Raw genomic sequence first — 17,915 nt, forward strand, 5'->3', positions numbered from 1 at the left:
TGCTGGTATAGGACCCCTGCACTCCTCCAAAGGTTCTATCCCACTTTTTCTCCATTGTGTTGGCGATGCCAAAAAGAACCAGGCACGTTGTTGCATAACTTTTGGTCGTTCCCCAGCGTAAAGCCTTTTGGGAAGATGTCAGACGGCTGATTCATAAGCTTACTGATCTATCTCTGGAGATGCGCCCAGAGGCATTTCTACTAAACATTACCCCACTTTCAAGACGTAGGTACAAGAGATCCCTCCTTATCCACCTGCTTAATGTGGCCAAGGTGTGCATCCCACAAAAATGGAAACACACTGACCACCCATTGGTTAGTCAATGGATAGCTGTGATAAACGAGATCAATGCTATGGAACGCTTAACAGTGGCCATGAAACATAAGGAGGAACAATTCCACAAAATGGGGTATTATTGGCACGACTTTCAGTGTTGATGAGATTATGCTTCGTACCTCTCCCCCTTGAGTTGCACGCGATCAGGCCCAGTAGTGATAAATTGCTCTGTATCCTTTGGCTTTTTGTGTGAGCACCAGCCCCTTTACCAGTCCCTTTTCTTTCCCTCCCCTCTTCCCTTTCCTTTTTTCTCACTCATTCTACCCTGATCCCCATCTATGTTATAATTTAGGTTTTATAAAAGAAAAGGAAAATATGCTCTTTTGGCTTAAGCCTGCATTTATAAAAGAAAAGGAAACCATGCTCTTTTGGCTTAAGCCTGCATGGGTCGAACCCCTACTTAAGAACTAGTCATGGGCGCCCACACCCCTGGAATCTCAACTTCCCCTTTAAAGTGGTTCTTAAGCCACTTTATACTATCCTGTCTGGTCTGTTTAATAATCCTGTGTGCCCTTGTCCTTGTGTCTGTGTATGTGTTTTAAAAAAAATAAAGTCGTTCTTTACTATTTTTCAGAGCGCCAATCGCTGCTTACGTGACCCGCCAGCTCTCTCCTCTCCCTGTCTGCAGCAGGTGGGGCCAAGGATTCCCCACTGACATTAGTAGGGAGGGGAGGAGGAAAGGCCGAGAGGTGGAGAGAGGCGGCGGGTCAAGTGACTGACACCAGCAGCCGCGTGGACCACTGTCCTCAGCCCCGCGCCCGGTGCTATCATTCCAGGAGAGGGGGAACCCGGGGCAAGGAAATTGAGGAGATTTGTGGCCCCCCTGCACAGAGGCATGGCATGTGACGTCACAGCACGTACTGACGTTGCATGCAGGCATGCGCCGCCTGCACGGACCCAGAACAGAGAGGGTCAGCTTTGCTTTTGCATCTCGTTTCACAAACCTTTGAATGCCTGGGCTTTATGTGATAATGACTAAGCCCCCCCCCCCCCTCATGACATTGTTGAAAAGGGGCGGAGCATGGCTGACCTTAAAATGATGCCCCCCCTGGAAAAAGATCTGCCGACGCCCATGGCACTAGTATTGCATGTTCTTGAATTGTATGTTCGGAACTAACATTTTCTATGTAGTCAAATTTCTAATGATTATAGAACCATAAAAGATGACAGGGTTCTGAATGTGTATTGACACTTTTTATTGCTATTACTGTTATGTACTTTATTCTAATCCGCCATGTTTGGCAAACTACTTATTGTTGTACTGTACTATGTGCTTTGCTGAAGAGCGAACTAAAAAACTACAAATGTAAAAAAAATATATATATATATTAATAATAATAAATTTTGCTGTTAATACATTTTGTTGGCTTGTCACAACTATGTAGTGTGAATGCCTGCTGGAACAATGCCCTTAAATGACATCCATCTAGGCAAACCTTTGTGTTACATAACTGAAGGTGAACTCTATTGATCTGATGGTTCAGACGCTGCCAGGCATCTTCAAGTCACACAGCAATTTTTAAAGCTTGAAATGCAGGTCAGGCCAGAAATAAGCGAATAATTGTTCACACCAGTATAACCACAGATATGGAATGCAGCAAACTGGTGACTTACCAATTGGAGAGAGCTTGTAGTGCTGCATTCATATAACACGAGTTGCCTATATTCTTCATCCCAGTAAGGCCTGAAATGAAGCAGAAGTGGCTTAGATAGGAAAACACATTCACTGTTTTCCAGTTTACTTGCAAGCTGGATTCATCATGAGCTCCACCTAGAACTAAGGGTGGCATTTTAGGTAAATTATCTATATTATTATTATACAGGATTTATATTGCGACAACAGTTTGCAGTACTTTGCAATATAAAGGGAGACAATACAGCAATAAAACAATTTAATACACACAAATGGTGCTTGTTTATACAGAGCCTCTGCCTAAAGGTGACTCATTAAAACTATTGGATGGTATAATGTGCAGGTATTTAGACTTTATTCGGGTCACGTCCTCCTTCTCCCATACCACTGACGAAGTCCCCGCCCTTGGGGACGATACGCGTGCGGAGGGAGGAGCTGCTGACGTCACCCGCTGTCATCCGGAAGCAGCGGTGTTCTGGCACGGACATGCTGCGTTTTTGTCTGCCTTACATGTTCTACAACCGAGTAAGAGGCTTTTATTACATTTGTTTTAATAAAGTGGTGTTATCAGTATTACGCTATGGCCTGCCCGTTTATGTTTTACACGGTGTTACGGAGAGCAAGCAGTTCCTGGGAGCCGAGTCTCTGTTGTGAGATCATCCCTGTTACCTGCTGGAGAGTCCATCCATGTTAGCCCGTGCCTTGGGACTGTTAAGTGGAGATATACACCATTGTCTATAGGCTTTCAGGCGAGAGGCCAATTTATGCGGTGGCGGTTGTCGCACTAAGAGCACCTGTGTCTCCATCCAAGGAGGACTTATCCAGTATACATCTATTTCATGTTCTGTCTTGCATGGACTTTACATTTATATACTGATTTCCTATAGGTTTATGATATTATGATTTTTAGCGCTGCACTAATTACTGTGTTATATTTTGAACTGGTTTTGTATTTTGACCTGAGTGCATTGCTGCTGTATTTGTATTTATTCGATTGTGCGCTGTTATTTTCTTGCTATTTAGGCATTTAGACCTGCCAGAACAGAACATACACTATATTACCAAAAGTCTTGGGACGCCTGCCTTTACACGCACATGAACTTTAATGGTATCCCAGTCTTAGTCCATAAGGTTTAATATTGAGTTGGCCCACCCTTTGCATTTATAACAGCTTCAACTCTTCTGGGAAGGCTGCCCACAAGGTTTAGGAGTGTGTCTATGGGAATGTTTTACCATTCTTCCAGAAGCGCATTTGTGAGGTCAGGCACTGATGTGAACAAGAAGGCCTGGCTCACAGTCTCCGCTCTAATTCATCCCAAAAGTGTTCTGTTGGGTTGAGGTCAGGACTCTGGAGGCCAGCCAAGTTCCTCCACCCCAAACTCGCTCATCCATGTTTTTTTGGACCTTGCTTTGTGCACTGGTGCACAGTCATGTTGGAATAGGAAAGGGCCAACCTAAAACTGTTCCCACAAAGTTGGGAGCAGGAAATCGTCCAAAATGTCTTGGTATGCTGATGACGCAAGAGTTCACTTCACTGAAACTAAAAGGCCAAGCCTGAAAACCCTGAAAAACAACTTTACACCAAGTCATGTTGGAACAGGAAGGGGCCAACCTAAAACTGTTCCCACAAAGTTGGGAGCGGGAAATTGTCCAAAATGTCTTGGTATGCTGATGACTCAAGAGCTCCCTTCACTGGAACTAAGGGGCCAAGCCCAACCCTTGAAAAACAACCCCACACCACAATCCCCCCTCCACCAAATAATATGGACCGGTGCACAAATCAAGGTCCATAAAGATACAGTTGAGCGAGTTTGGGGTGAAAGAACTTGACTGGCCTGACCTCAACCTGATAGAACACCTTTGGGATGAATTCAAGCGCAGACTGCAAGCCAGGCCTTCTCGTGCAACATCAGTGCCTGACCTCATAAATGCACTTCTGGAAGAATGGTCAAACATTCCCATAGACACTCTCCTAAGCCTAGGGTTTTATGACAGAAGAGACCCTATTGGTCTCTTCTGTCATAACTACTTCTCACGGTCTGTCAGGGGTAATGAACAATGAAGCACACATGTGCAGCTCAGCGTACATTTACGCCACTCCTATATCCCTCCTGTGTGTATTCGCGGGAGTGATGTCATCACATACCAACCATTCAAGCGGATGAACAGACTAAACCTGTAAGGAAGATTGAGAGAAGATGGAAGTGTCCGTTACCAGCGGGAGTGCCAACAGTGCAGCACTGGAGGGCATCACTTGACAGGTAAGTCTACCATAATGTGCTAATATGTGGTGCATACTAACACATTATGGCTAACAGCTCCTGGGGTCCCATAAAAAAAAAAAAAAAAAAAAAAAGTTACAAGTGGAAGTAAACCCTCCAATAATTTTCAGCCAAGGAAGCTGCCATCTTGGTTTCTGTTTAATCTTCACCTGCCATGATGCTGCACATGTGATCAGTTATGACACCAGCCATTGGAAGGTTTGACAGTTTGGTTGAGAGCCCAACCAGTGTGACAGTAAGGGAATGTAACTATTTTTAGAAACTTTAGGAAAACTTATTATGCTTTGTAAATTTAAAAAAATAACTGACTCAAACCCATAATGCAGTAGTTCCTCTATATGGTTATGGGACCCGTAAGACACAGTTACCTCTAGGCTTCAAGTCATCCTCATCACTCTCTGACTCGCCATAATCCGCCACTGCGATCGGCACAGATTTCAGTGAGTGAGTGGCCGAGGGCACATCCTGGGGACAGACAGTTCAGGATTATTTGTCTACAGCCCATACACAACACCAGCAACATTACTATAATATTAATAGCCTTATCATGTCAACAGATACAAGTCAGGTGTGAATACACCTAGGATGGTACAAAAATGAACTATTAAAGCGGAGTTCCGGCCTCGGGGGTAAAATTTAGATAAAAATACCCCCGGGACAGTCAGGGCTAGTACATTCCACAATGGATAGCTTCTGAACTGCCCGGTCGCACTTACCTTTTAGAAGAAATACTTACTTTGAAAATTTCTTCTCCAGCGCCGCCATCTCAGGTGTGGACAGCTGAAGCCAGGGCGTCCTCTTCCATGTCCTATTCTTCCCAGAATGCCCTGCACCGGCCCCGCTCGTCACTTCCGGGGCAGGCGCGTCATCCCTGCACAGCTTCTGGGCATGCCCAGAAGCTGTTTAGCAGGGAATAACGCGCCTGCATCGGAACGGACTAGCGGGGCCGGTGCAGGCGCATTGACTCCTGGACTCCTGGGAGCGATGAAGTTCAGCTCCCAGGAGTCATCGCAAACAGGAAGAGACGACACGGGCCGCGGCCACAGAGCGAGGAAGTAGAAGGAAGGTAAGTATACTTTCTTCTATGACAAGGTAAGTAAAGAAAAAAAAAATGGGAGTATCCATTTGTTTTTCAGGGCAATCTCAGCAAGCGGATGGGCCAAAGTTGTTTTTGAGCCCGGAATTCCGCTTTAACTACAGCTTGTAACCAGATTTTACCTTTGAGTCTACAATAGAAAACGAAAGTTAAGGTGTTACTGCTATAGAAGACAGCTAGGGTTTGGGAAAACTTTCTTTGTCATTAATGGCATTTATAGAAAATTACACTGCTAATAATGGAAAACTCCAGCTTAGTTTAAAGGGTTACTGTACTTACATTACAGTTCCTGTTTTTTGACTATGCTCAGTCTATTATACTCACCTGTCTCCGACCCAGCAAGATAGCAGCCGTGCAGAATTGGCAAAGAACAGACTCTACAAACATATGGCAACCACCCAAACCTATAACTGGCCTTTGCAGCAAGGGCCAAAAAACAGACAAAAAATCCCAGCTCACTTACCAGCCAGCCTGCAGCAAACCAAACTGACCCTGTCTAACAGTTCACATTAAAACCAGGGGTTTAGTTTGTACACATTTGCAAAATACGTGCATTAGCTGCAGAGGCTACTTCATGGCACCCCACTGTACTGCAGTCCTAACTCTTTTAGTTTTGAGAGTCTCCTGAGTTGGAGCACATATACACTATATTACCAAAAGTATTGGGACGCCTGCCATTACATGCACATGAACTTTAATGGCATCCCAGTCTTAGTCCGTAGGGTTCAATATTGAGTTGGCCCACCTTTTGCAGCTATAACAGCTTTAACTCTTCTGGGAAGGCTGTCCACAAGGTTTAAGAGTGTGTCTATGGGAATGTTTTACCATTCTTCCAGAAGCGCATTTGTGAGGTCAGGCACTGATGTGAACAAGAAGGCCTGGCTCACAGTCTCTGCTCTAATTCATCCCAAAAGTGTTCTATCGAGTTGAGGTCAGGACTCAAGTTCCTCCACCCCAAACTCGCTCATCCATGTCTTTATGGACCTTGTTTTGTGCACTGGTCCAAATCATTTGGTGGAGGGGGGATTATGGTGTGGGGTTGCTTTTCAGGGGTTGGGCTTGGTCCTTTAGTTCCAGTAAAGGGAACTCTTAAGGTGTCAGCATACCAAGACATTTTGGACAATTTCATGCTCCCAACTTTATGGGAAGAGTTTGGGGATGACCCCTTCCTGTTCCAACATAACTGCCCACCAGTGCACAAAGCAAGGTCCATAAAGACATGGATGAGTGAGTTTGGGTGGAGGAGCCTGCAAAGAGTCCTGACCTCAACCCGATAGAACATCTTATGGATGAATTAGAGAGGACACTGCGAGCCATGTGGCCTGGTATGGTCGCTCATCCCCTCCCCTTTCCTGACTAGCCAGGCTGCATGTTCAGATAAGACAAACAAAGATAAAATTTCTAGTTCAGATAAGGGTCTGGTATGGATTTTAGGGGGGACCCCACGCCATGTTTTACATTTTTTTTTTAGCATGGAGGTTCCCCTCAAAATCCATACCAGACCTAGAAGTCTGGTATGGATGTGGAGGGGGACCCCACGTCGTCTTTTGTTTTTGGAGTTTTTTTTCACAATTTTTTATTGTGGGCAATGTTTTTTGTACATTCAGCTGTCAGCGGGGAACTGTCGTTAAGGACACAGTGACCGGCTTCCCAGCCTGCTCCTTAACAACCAGCTAACGTAAAAAAGACGATGGCGGCCACTGACTAAAAAAATTTGCATCTGAACCCTATCAAAATCGCAGCTGAACCGCTGATTAGGAAATATGTGTTGAAAACAGGAGGAGAAATTTGGACCGGACTTGTGTGAACCCAGCCTAAAAAAATGGCAAGGAGTCTACATGTTTTCCACTATAACAGTGGATTGATCATGCAATTACAGTAAAGGCAGACCTTCCTGGTGCACTAGACTAAGCTTTCTCACTAAGGTAGGCCATACATAATTCATTTTCTTTTGTTCATCCAGCAGGTTGAACAAAAGAAATGAATCAATTCCCCCATTGATACATTCGATGTGGATCGGGCAGACTCCATCCTGTGGAGCTATTGTATTCTGACAGCGGGGAGAGTTCCCTGCTATAGCCGGTGGTGCTGATCAACTGAAGTTTTTCCAACAGGCTGGTTCCAACAGCCATCGAGAGATCGACTTTTGTACAACCAGCCTGGATTGAAATTAAGCCTGTCTGTGCTGAACTGGTCAAATTTAAATCCATACTATAGAACTGGAACAGGTAAAAATCCTGTATTATGTTTGATTAAAGGGGTTTTAAACTCTGAAGGTTTTTTTTATCTTAATGCATCCTATGCATTAAGATAAACAGCCTTCTGTGTGCAGCAGCCCCCCTAATACTTACCTGACCCCCATCTCTGTCCACGAATGCCTCAGCTGTCCGGTACTCTTGCTCCTGATTGGCTGAGACACAGCAGTGGGGCCATTGGCTTCCGCTGCTGTCAATCAAACTCAGTTAACCAATCAGGAGAGAGAGGGGTGGGGCCAAATGACAGTTCCATGTCTGAATGGATACACGGAGCTGCAGCTTGGCTCGGGTGCCCCCATAGCAAGCTGCTTGCTGTGGGGGCACTCCACAGGAGGGAGGGGCCAGGAACTCCAGGCAGGGACTCAAAAAGAGGAGGATCCAGGCTGCCCTGTGCAAAACCAACTGCACAGAGCAGGTAAGTATAACATGTAATGGAAAAAAATGAGAATTTACAATCACTTTAAATCCTTATAATGCATATATCTGACCTGAAATAATTCTTAATTTTGCTTTAAAATTACAATTTTACTTTTTTCTCACCATGGAATAACAGATTAGCAAATAAATAAAATTCCAGTACCCACCATCCTCACAAACTATGTGTCTGGACCCCTTACATCACGCTGACTGATGATCGATATCTTATGCAAATCCAAAGCAAGCAAAGTTTATTTACATCAAGAGATCTGAGCTTTTTTCCCCTGGTATCGGAAAGGGGGAAGAGAAATAGCCTCAAAACATAAGGTGCAGCTCACATTTTTGCAATTATACCTGTGAACATCACGGACAGAAATATCCACTGAAAAAATATTTATGTATGTATATTTATGTGGATTTTTAGCACATTCTTTAGGTAAACCCTTGCACCGCATTTGTTTTGTAATGGTAATAGAGACTGTACAGAGTGAAGGAATCTCTATTCTCTATTTTTGTTTCATTGTCTCCATCTTATTACTAAAACCCTAGACTCAGCTTAATTAAAAAGCCTATCTAAGTAAATGTCCTTGAAAGTTTACGTTACGCTTTGTGGTCAAAATTGACCCTTAGAGCAAGTCTGTTTGAAGTAACTAAATATGCCTTATCTTAACCCTTAGAACAAGTCTGATGTAATGCCAATTATAACTATGCCTTATTTTAATTAACTCATATGTAAGTGCGTGACTTGAAGCACGTAATGGTAAACTGCTATTCTTGTATCAATTCTATGTATAATCTACTTTTACTCTCTCTATAAAAACGTTCTTTGCTGTCTGAATAAAGCTGAACATTCTGTGACATCGTTCCTGCCGTCTCTGTGTCTCATTGAGTGCTCCCAGATATCTGAAGGAACTTTGATGCCTAGGGCCATGCGAGTCTGAATTATTGCCAACACAGGATTGTACAATAGGGCTGTAACAAGTGTAGCGAGCTTTGGAAGATTTTACTATTGCAGGTTGTGTCTGTTGCATACACAGAGGTAACCAAATATATGACAAAAACGTGCAATCTACTAACACACCCAGGTCAGGTGTCAGAATGCTGGCCTGCACAACGTACCCTGTGGCTAAGCCTTGGTGACGTAGAGTGGGAGTGGGTAGGTGAAGGTGCTCCAGAGTCCAGAAACACTTCTTTCTCACAGGAGTAGCACCACACACGAAATGTGGTCAGGTTCACGATGAGATTGTGCTTCTTAGCCTAAAAGAACCAGAAAAACACCAGATTAATGTAAATTCAGTTTCCCTACTATAGTGACACGTGTCATTTTACCCTACAAAAAGCAACAGATTGCCCAGTTTCAGAGTTCCAACCTGGTAGGCAAGCTTACCATTCCCCGAAAAATGTGGAAGGTCGTCATGAGCAACCAAAGCACCCACATCAAAGTTATTTCCTTTTTTTATAAATATTTGAACTACTACTCAACATCATCCAAATTGGCACCCATGTTGAAGTGGGAAATGGACCTAAACCAAACATTTACCCTTAAACATTGGTTTGATGTTGGTGGTGCATCATCATGCACTGACCACTGGGATAATGCTCAGAAGATGCTACACTGCTGGTATCTGACCCCTATTAGACTTCATACATTTTACCCACATACATTGGATTTTTGCTGGTGGGAGTGCCACCAGAGAGGTAACCTACTTCATATCTTCTGGAGGTGCCCAAAAATCAAGCAGGAACTCTATCAAATCATAACAGACTTAACTGGCTCACGTAAGCCCCCGACTCCCGCCCTGGCATTACTTAATTTAGGAATGGAGTACCCACCGCAAGTAAGGACTGTAGTAATACATATGTTGGCTGCATCTCGTATAGCTATAGCACAGTTATGGAAGTCTATATCTATCCCCACCAGTGACGGCTGGTGCATGATAATTTGGTGGGGGGGGGGGGGTGTGGCAAATCCAACAACCCCCCTCCGCGGGACGGCCGGATGGCCGGCAAATCCACCACCACCCCCGCGGGCCTGCCAGCAGTCAAATCTCCCCTGCCACCAGCCTGTTTTTTTCAATTGTACACACATGAGTGCAACTGTGAAGCCTCAGCATGCCATGGGTGGTGACGAAGTAGCTCCCATGAGCGGGAATGAGGTCATCTTGAGTCGACAATGAAGCCGGCTGAGAACTTTGAACCAAGAAGAAGACTAGGGAAAATGAAAGCACCAGTGACAGTGATCAGTGCGAAATGAACAAGGTCAATTCCTGGAGGATATTATGCGAAGCAATTGTGCCATAATGTCCATATATGCGGAGGGTACTTACACATTATAGCAGGGGCACTTAGGGCACCCAAACTTTGCGTGCGGTTTAGTTTTGCTTTAAATAACACACTGGCAATCAGCCTTACCCGTCATTTAACTCTATAATGCCAGAGCCACTACACACTGACTGAGAGCCACTGAATTTCTGGTGCTGCACTACTGAATGACAGGGGGTGAGAAGGGTAGTGGAAGCTCACCTTACAAAGAAGTCAAGGCTACGTATACAGCCAGGGCCCTAACACTAACACAAGGTGCCTGCTTTTACATGTAATGTTTATACCCTTCCATGGGCATGATAGGCTCACTTTAAAGTGAACCTGTGCTTTGACCATGCAGGGCAAAAAAATTCAGCACACCGAGTACTGACTTGAAAATGTTAGTTGCTCTAGCTGTTTACCCAGTGGTTGCAATGCTTTATGTCCTAACTTCTTAAATCAATGAATTTGCATGGCATTCGGAAACAACTCGCACAGGACCCTTTTTTGGGTCCTCACCAGAATCGGATCGCATGGGTGTTCACACCTATGCAATCCGATTCATGTCCAAACTGACAGTTCGCACTGCGGTATGCAAACTGATCTGGGGGTGTTGTTAACCTTGTATTGACACCCCCAGCGATTCGCATATGGCAGTGTGAACTGCCTGTGAGTTGAATGCAATGCAAGAACCCGCAGTGGATTGGCAGGGTTCCCACATCGCATATGTGTAAACCCAGGATGAAGGCTCACAAGTCACTATGTCACTGGCTGGGTTTTATAGTGTAAATGATTCACCCACCTGTGCGTGCAAAGTACTGTGATCAGCATAGGACTCTCCACATCCCACGTATTGGCAGCCATCCTAAAACATAAAGCAGATGTCACTCATCTCCTACACTCTCACTTGTCACTGTACAATTAATATTTCTCTTCTCCTCCAAGGCCACTTACCTGCAGACAAGCCCAGAGATTGGGCCCACCAGCTCCGCATGACTCGCACGTTCCCTTTAGAAATAGACACAGCATATTAGATGGTTATAGGCCAGTTCATTCACATTAGATGGTTATAGGCCAGTTCATTGACATTAGATGGTGTGACAGGAAGTCAGATAAATTTGTGGGTGTTGTCACAGACGGGAGATACATTTCTGCCTTGTTTAGACAATTCACCAATTACTATCAGGTGTCGGCTGGGAAGGTAGCCAGAAAGGTTTAAGGACGTTGGAAAGCTTTAGCTATTCAGAATGAGGCAATTAAGTCCTCTATAATTTATCCAGAGGATGACTACTGATTGCTGCATCCTGAGGCTTTGTGCGTTAAGGAGAGCAGTGAGCTGAGAGACTTCTGAAGGTGAGGTGGTGTTGACTTTTTCTGTGTGAAAAGAAAACAAAGACTATTGGTTTTCTGCTGTATTACCAGTAGTGTCTGCCCAGCAGTAGGTTGGGACAGACTCCATAGGTAGGTTCCTGTGTTGTGAAGGTAGACGCCCCAAGTGGCCAGGGTTTATTTTATGTTTGTTTGATTTATGCTGTTTGGATGCTTGCACTTGTTTCCAGCAAATTGGAAGAATAAACCATAGACCGTTGTTTTCAACCACTCCTCGGCTGTCTCTCTGTGTAGCGAACCCACCCAAGGGGTCACCCACACCCGCTACCGAGCCAACCCCTTACAATGGTTATAGGCCAGTTAATTCACATTAGATGGTTATAAGTCAGTTCATTCACATTAGATGGTTATAGGCCAGTTCATTCACATTAGATGGTTATAGGCCAGTTTATTGACATTAGATGGTTATAGGCCAGTTTATTGACATTAGATGGTTATAGGCCAGTTCATTGACATTAGATGGTTATAGGCCAGTTCATTGACATTAGATGGTTATAGGCCAGTTTATTGACATTAGATGGTTATAGGCCAGTTCATTGACATTAGATGGTTATAGGCCAGTTCATTGACATCAGATGGTTATAGGCCAGTTCATTGACATTAGATGGTTATAGGCCAGTTCATTGACATTAGATGGTTAAAGGCCAGTTCATTCACATTAGATGGTTATAGGCCAGTTCATTCACATTAGATGGTTATAGGCCAGTTCATTGACATTAGATGGTTATAGGCCAGTTCATTGACATTAGATGGTTATAGGCCAGTTCATTGAAATTACATGCTTATAGGCCAGTTCAATCACATTAGATGGTTATAGGCCAATTCATTGACATTAGATGGTTATAGGCCAATTCATTGACATTAGATGGTTCTCGTTAAATCGCATGGAACAAGAGAAGAGCCTGTGCACTCCTATGAGGAAGACACAAACTTTAAATGGCCAGAACTCAAAATTGACTTTTCAGTTACTGGTAGACACCTGGCTTGGGGGTTTTAGCCCCAACACCTCCTCACCAAACCGCCAAGCTCCATTTCTACCCTCATGGAATCTTGCTACTTCAGTTACAAAAAGGAGAATCTCCACTTCATCATTTTCAATAATAAAAATCTAGCTAATGAAATAATAATGAAAATGTAATTCAGGATGTCCAATCACAAACCTTGGTCACCAGCCAGCCTTCAGTGGGCTGAACAAACACGAAGAAATACCATTCTGCTCTCTCCTTCCTTTTTCAATCTTTTGTTCTTAATCTGAATGTACATTGCATTGCAGATGACCCTGACTGTCTTTAGGGTGGACTGACTTTTAGGTGGACTGACCCTTTAACGTTTTTAACAGTAGTTTTCTAGGAGCTGGCCAAATGTTGTTACTGCCCAAGTAAGCATTTGCTACACCACGTGAGCAGGTTTTTTCTTCCAAGGCACAGACACATCTATATACAAATGTTTTTGAATGAATATAAGCATTGTTGTACTAATTTATGTTTTGTTTAAGAAATGTCTGATATAAACTGGTCCTGAAGAAGCACGCTGCGAAACGCGTAGACCCGTTGATCAGATATGACTTTGTAATGATCTACTGACCAGATATGATATTGTAACCAGTCTAGTATTCCCTTCACAGTCCTACCATTGGTCCTTTTGAACCATTTGGGATATAAACTGTTTTGGGTTACTATTTTAGAAATGTTTTCTTTTTCTTTTTTCTTCTATAATTTTGTATATTGAGTGAGGAATTGTCTGTTTTTCTTTCCCCACTCTTTTAATTATTATTTTTTCTGTAATAAAATGACATTTTATCAATTATGAGTCGCATTGATTCATTCTACGAGGTGCCCCAGAAAGTCCATGTCTTTTTTGTGAAATTATGTGTTGGGTTTTCCAATCATATATTTTTAATATAATGTTATTATTTGGATGATGGCACTTGTTGGGTGGTTCATTTCTTTTTCGATTACTTGGCACAGCTGCCTCGGCATGTACGGTTAGAAACATATAGCAGCATTTTGGTCTGTACTTTAGGGAAACAAGCCTTTTGAATAAAGAAATCAGTCTTTACAATAAACTGGTAGCAAGGTTTTGATAGTTAATATCTCCTTCATCAAACCGCATAGATATTCCAACTGGTGGTCCATGCTCCGTCTTAGTATTAGTTACCTCGTAATTGTTTACGCCTCGTAATTGTTTACGCCAACACTACAGATTTCTGCGTAAGATGCACCGACTGGTTGCTTTGCTAGTTCAGGCTTTACAAGTAACTCACCTTGGATTTTAAGATCAAGTCCTCCTTGGTGACTTCTCCTATGGAATCCAGATGAGGACAAAAGTCTACTATCTCCCCCATTGTGAAGGATCTATGAAAAAAAAAAGGTCAGGAGTCTTAACCAGGGCACCAGATAAGCAGATCATTTTTATGAACGACCTGAGAAAACAGAAAATTTACCAACAAGGAAGTAGTTAGGCAGCTAGTGGAAGAAAATCTCAGAGGGGCTCAAACTACTTGAGAGTAGAATATAAAACTATTATATCAGGTCAATGCATCCAAATCCTAAAGTCAAATATATGTCTGTCTTCAAAAGAACGATATAAGATGATAATATATATAAAATCCGAATCCTAAAAGTCAATCCAAATCCTAAAACAAAATATATGTCTGTCCTAGATATAAATATTCTAAAAGAGATTCTGCAATATGAATCCAACTTCCATTAACCACTTAAGCCCAAGAGGATTTGGCTGCTTAAAGACCAGGGGGTATTTTGCGATTCGGCACTGCGTGACTTTAACGGACAATTGCGCGGTCGTGCGACGCTGTACCTAAACGTCTTTTTTTTTTACCACAAACAGAGCTTTCTTTTGGTGGTATTTAATCTCCTGTGCGATTTTTACTTTTTGCGCTATAAACAAAAAAAGAGCGTCAATTTTGCGCAAAAGTTATCGCGTTTACTAACAAAGGGAAAGATTTTTGTTGTTTTTTTTTAACGCGCAATGGCGGCGATCTGTGATTTTTTTTGCAGTACTGCGACATTGCGGCGGACAGATCGGACCCTTGACTGACATTATTGACACTTTTGGGGTTACCAGTGACATTTCTACAGTAATCAGTGCTATACATATGCACTGTTACTGTAAAATTACACTGGCAGTGAAGGGGTTAACTTTATTTGAGAGGGAGGGGCTGTGTGTGTCCCTAGGGGCGTGATTCTTACTGTGATTGGCTGTGGCTTGAGCTGTAGAAACAGCGATCAACGGTCCTACATAGTAGAACCATATGATCATTGTTTCTACACAGGGGAGAATGACAGGCGGCTTGTTTACACTAGCCGCCTGCCTTTCTCCCTCTCCCCCGATGATCGCTGAGTGAGCGGCGGACATCGGGTCCGCCGGTCAGACGCGCGGGGGAGTCCGTGACCACGCCGCCGCCGGTGCGCGCTCACTCCCCAGAGCCTCACAGGCTAGTGACGTACCGGTACGTCACTCTGCCTGTGAGGGGCTGACCGCCGCAGTATACAGTAAAACCTTGGTTTGAGAGTAACTTGGTTTAAGAGCGCTTTGCAAGACAAGCAAAATTTTCAAATAAATTTTGACTTGGTTTACAAGCGATGTCTTGATATACAAGTAGCCTCAAGTCACAGCTGAGTAGAAAAGAGAAGAGAGGCGCCTCTAAGTGTAGCAATATGGTTAAATTTAATGAAGGTACAAACTTTAGCAACTCAGATGGTTGATGATTGGAACAGACACATCTAAGTATGCAGGCATCAGGGGTAAAGCTGTCCACATAGACCGTCCTCCACACCACCATCTACGTCATCCCTTCCATGCTGCCCCTCGCTTTCAGATCGCTTTACTGCAGGGTGGTCTTCCCGGTCAGGATTACAGACTGGCAGTCGGCGGTGCAGAAGATAGTCTATGTGGACAACTTTACCCCGGATGCCTGCATACTAAGATGTGCCTGTTTTATTCATCAACCATGTGAGTTGCTAAATGTTGTAACTTCATTAAATGGAACCATATTGCTACACTTAGAGGCGCCTCTCTTCTCTTTCATACTCTGTAGCTCCTGCTGGATTTTGCTTCTAATCCCCTTGTGGAAGCGGCTATTTATGGATGGACATTTTATGGTTATATAACCTATCGCAATGCTATAATCTTTTTATATGGACTATAAACTGAAGGACTTATAAATAAATGGTTGTGGAACGAATCATCTGAGTTTCCATTATTTCTTATGGGGAAATTTGCTTTGATATCAGAGTGCTTTGGATTACAAGCCTCTTTCCGGAACGAATTATGCTCGCAATCCAAGGTTTTACTGTATTTCTTATGGGGAAATTTGCTTTGATATAAGAGTGCTTTGGATTACAAGCCTCTTTCCGGAACGAATTAGGCTCGCAATCCAAGGTTTTACTGTATTTCTTATGGGGAAATTTGCTTTGATATAAGAGTGCTTTGGATTACAAGCCTCTTTCCGGAACGAATTATGCTCGCAATCCAAGGTTTTACTGTATTTCTTATGGGGAAATTTGCTTTGATATAAGAGTGCTTTGGATTACAAGCCTCTTTCCGGAACGAATTATGCTCGCAATCCAAGGTTTTACTGTATCTACTTGCAGCGGTCGGCAAGTGGTTAAAATAGTTCCATAGTATATTCCATTAAATTACACCATAGAATTATCACAGAAAAAAACTGCCGGAAAATAGCATCAAGCGATAGAAATCGCAAAATCGCAATATTGGTGTAATTTAATGAAATATACTATGGAACTATTTTAATGGAAGTTGGATTCATATTGCAGCATCTCTTTTAGAATATTTATATCTAGGACAGACATATATTTTGTTTTAGGATTCGGATTTTATATATATTATCATCTTATATCGTTCTTTTGAAGACAGACATATATTTGACTTTAGGATTTGGATGCATTGACCTGATATAATAGTTTTATATTCTACTCTCAAGTAGTTTGAGCCCCTCTGAGATTTTCTCCCACTAGCGCCGGCTCACTTTGTCTTGTGATATATACTGGTATTTAGTGATAATACTAGAGTTGGCTGCGTGTGGGATAGGATCTGATCCTAATCTCATAGCCACATAAGTTTCTCCATTTGCTGCATTACACTGCAGGAACCCCTCCTATTCGGATATCTAAGTGACAGCGCACATATCACCTCCTATTTTTTTTAACAATCTATCCCTGTCTCCCAGTTGTGTTCCTGCATTATCTACCTGGGCCCTTTGCCATTTCAACACATATTAGGCAGATATGGGCTACTGTTATCACCATGTCACTGTTATGCAACCTGTCCTGAGCCATGCCGTGCAGCTATTGCAGTAGTTGATAAAGAAAGAAGTGACTGCAAAACAGAGACTGAGATGCAAGAAAGGATAAAAAAGTTAAAACAAGTATTTTACACAATGCTTTATCCAGCTAAGGGGGCCAATTTATAATGGAGAGTGAATATCTCTGTTCAATCTCGGCTATACAATGCTTTGTTGCTCCACACCCTGGAAAGCATTGGTCTGCAGTAGAGCTGCACGATTCTGGATAACCACTTAAGCCCCGGAAGATTTTACCCCCTTCCTGACCAGGGCCTATTTTGCGAATTCGGCACTGCGGGACTTTCACGGACAATGGCGCGGTCGTGCGACGCTGTACCTAAACGAATTTGGCGTCCTTTTTTTCCCACAAACAGAGCTTTCTTTTGGTGGTATTTGAGCACCTGTGCGATTTTTTTTGATCATGCGCTATAAACAAAAAAAAGAGCGTAAATTTTGCAAAAATAACAATATTTTTCACATTTTTTTATATGAAATTCCCCCCCAAAAAAAAATGTAAAAATCTAAATTTTATTAACATTTTAGGCCAATTTGTTTTATGCTACATATGTTTGGTAAAAAAAAAAAAAAAAAAAAAAAAAAAAAAAAATCGCAAAAAGCGTATTTTGATTGGTTTGCGCAAAAGTTATTGCGTTTAACTAAGGGAAGGATTTTTGTCATTTTTGTTGTTTTTTTTTTTTTAACGAGTAATGGCGGCGATCTGCGATTTTTTTTGCGGGACTGCGACATTGCGGCGGACAGATCGGACCCTTGACTGACATTTTTGACACTTTTGGGGTAACCAGTGATATTTCTACAGTAATCAGTGCTATATATATGCATTGTTACTGTAAAAATGACACTGGCAGGGAAGGAGTTAACTTTA

The 17,915-nt window shown here is 42.8% G+C and overlaps 1 protein-coding gene across 1 annotated transcript in view; it reads right to left on the reverse strand.

Annotated features, from left to right (window-relative positions):
• The window catches only part of USP20 (ubiquitin specific peptidase 20), a 99,284-nt gene that overhangs the window by 63,142 nt on the left and 18,227 nt on the right, over positions 1-17,915 (reverse strand). The window contains exons 2-7 of the mRNA XM_082263109.1: positions 13,973-14,131; positions 11,275-11,328; positions 11,123-11,185; positions 9,139-9,276; positions 4,620-4,716; positions 1,951-2,020 (exon numbers count right to left, since the gene is read on the reverse strand). Coding sequence (XP_082119235.1) covers positions 1,951-2,020; positions 4,620-4,716; positions 9,139-9,276; positions 11,123-11,185; positions 11,275-11,328; positions 13,973-14,053 — 503 coding nt within the window. The 5' untranslated portion in view covers positions 14,054-14,131. The remainder of the gene's footprint in view (positions 1-1,950; positions 2,021-4,619; positions 4,717-9,138; positions 9,277-11,122; positions 11,186-11,274; positions 11,329-13,972; positions 14,132-17,915) is intronic.

Source organism: Pelophylax lessonae (genome assembly GCF_965119305.1).
Source record: "Pelophylax lessonae genome assembly, chromosome: 7".
Lineage (NCBI taxonomy): Eukaryota > Metazoa > Chordata > Amphibia > Anura > Ranidae > Pelophylax > Pelophylax lessonae.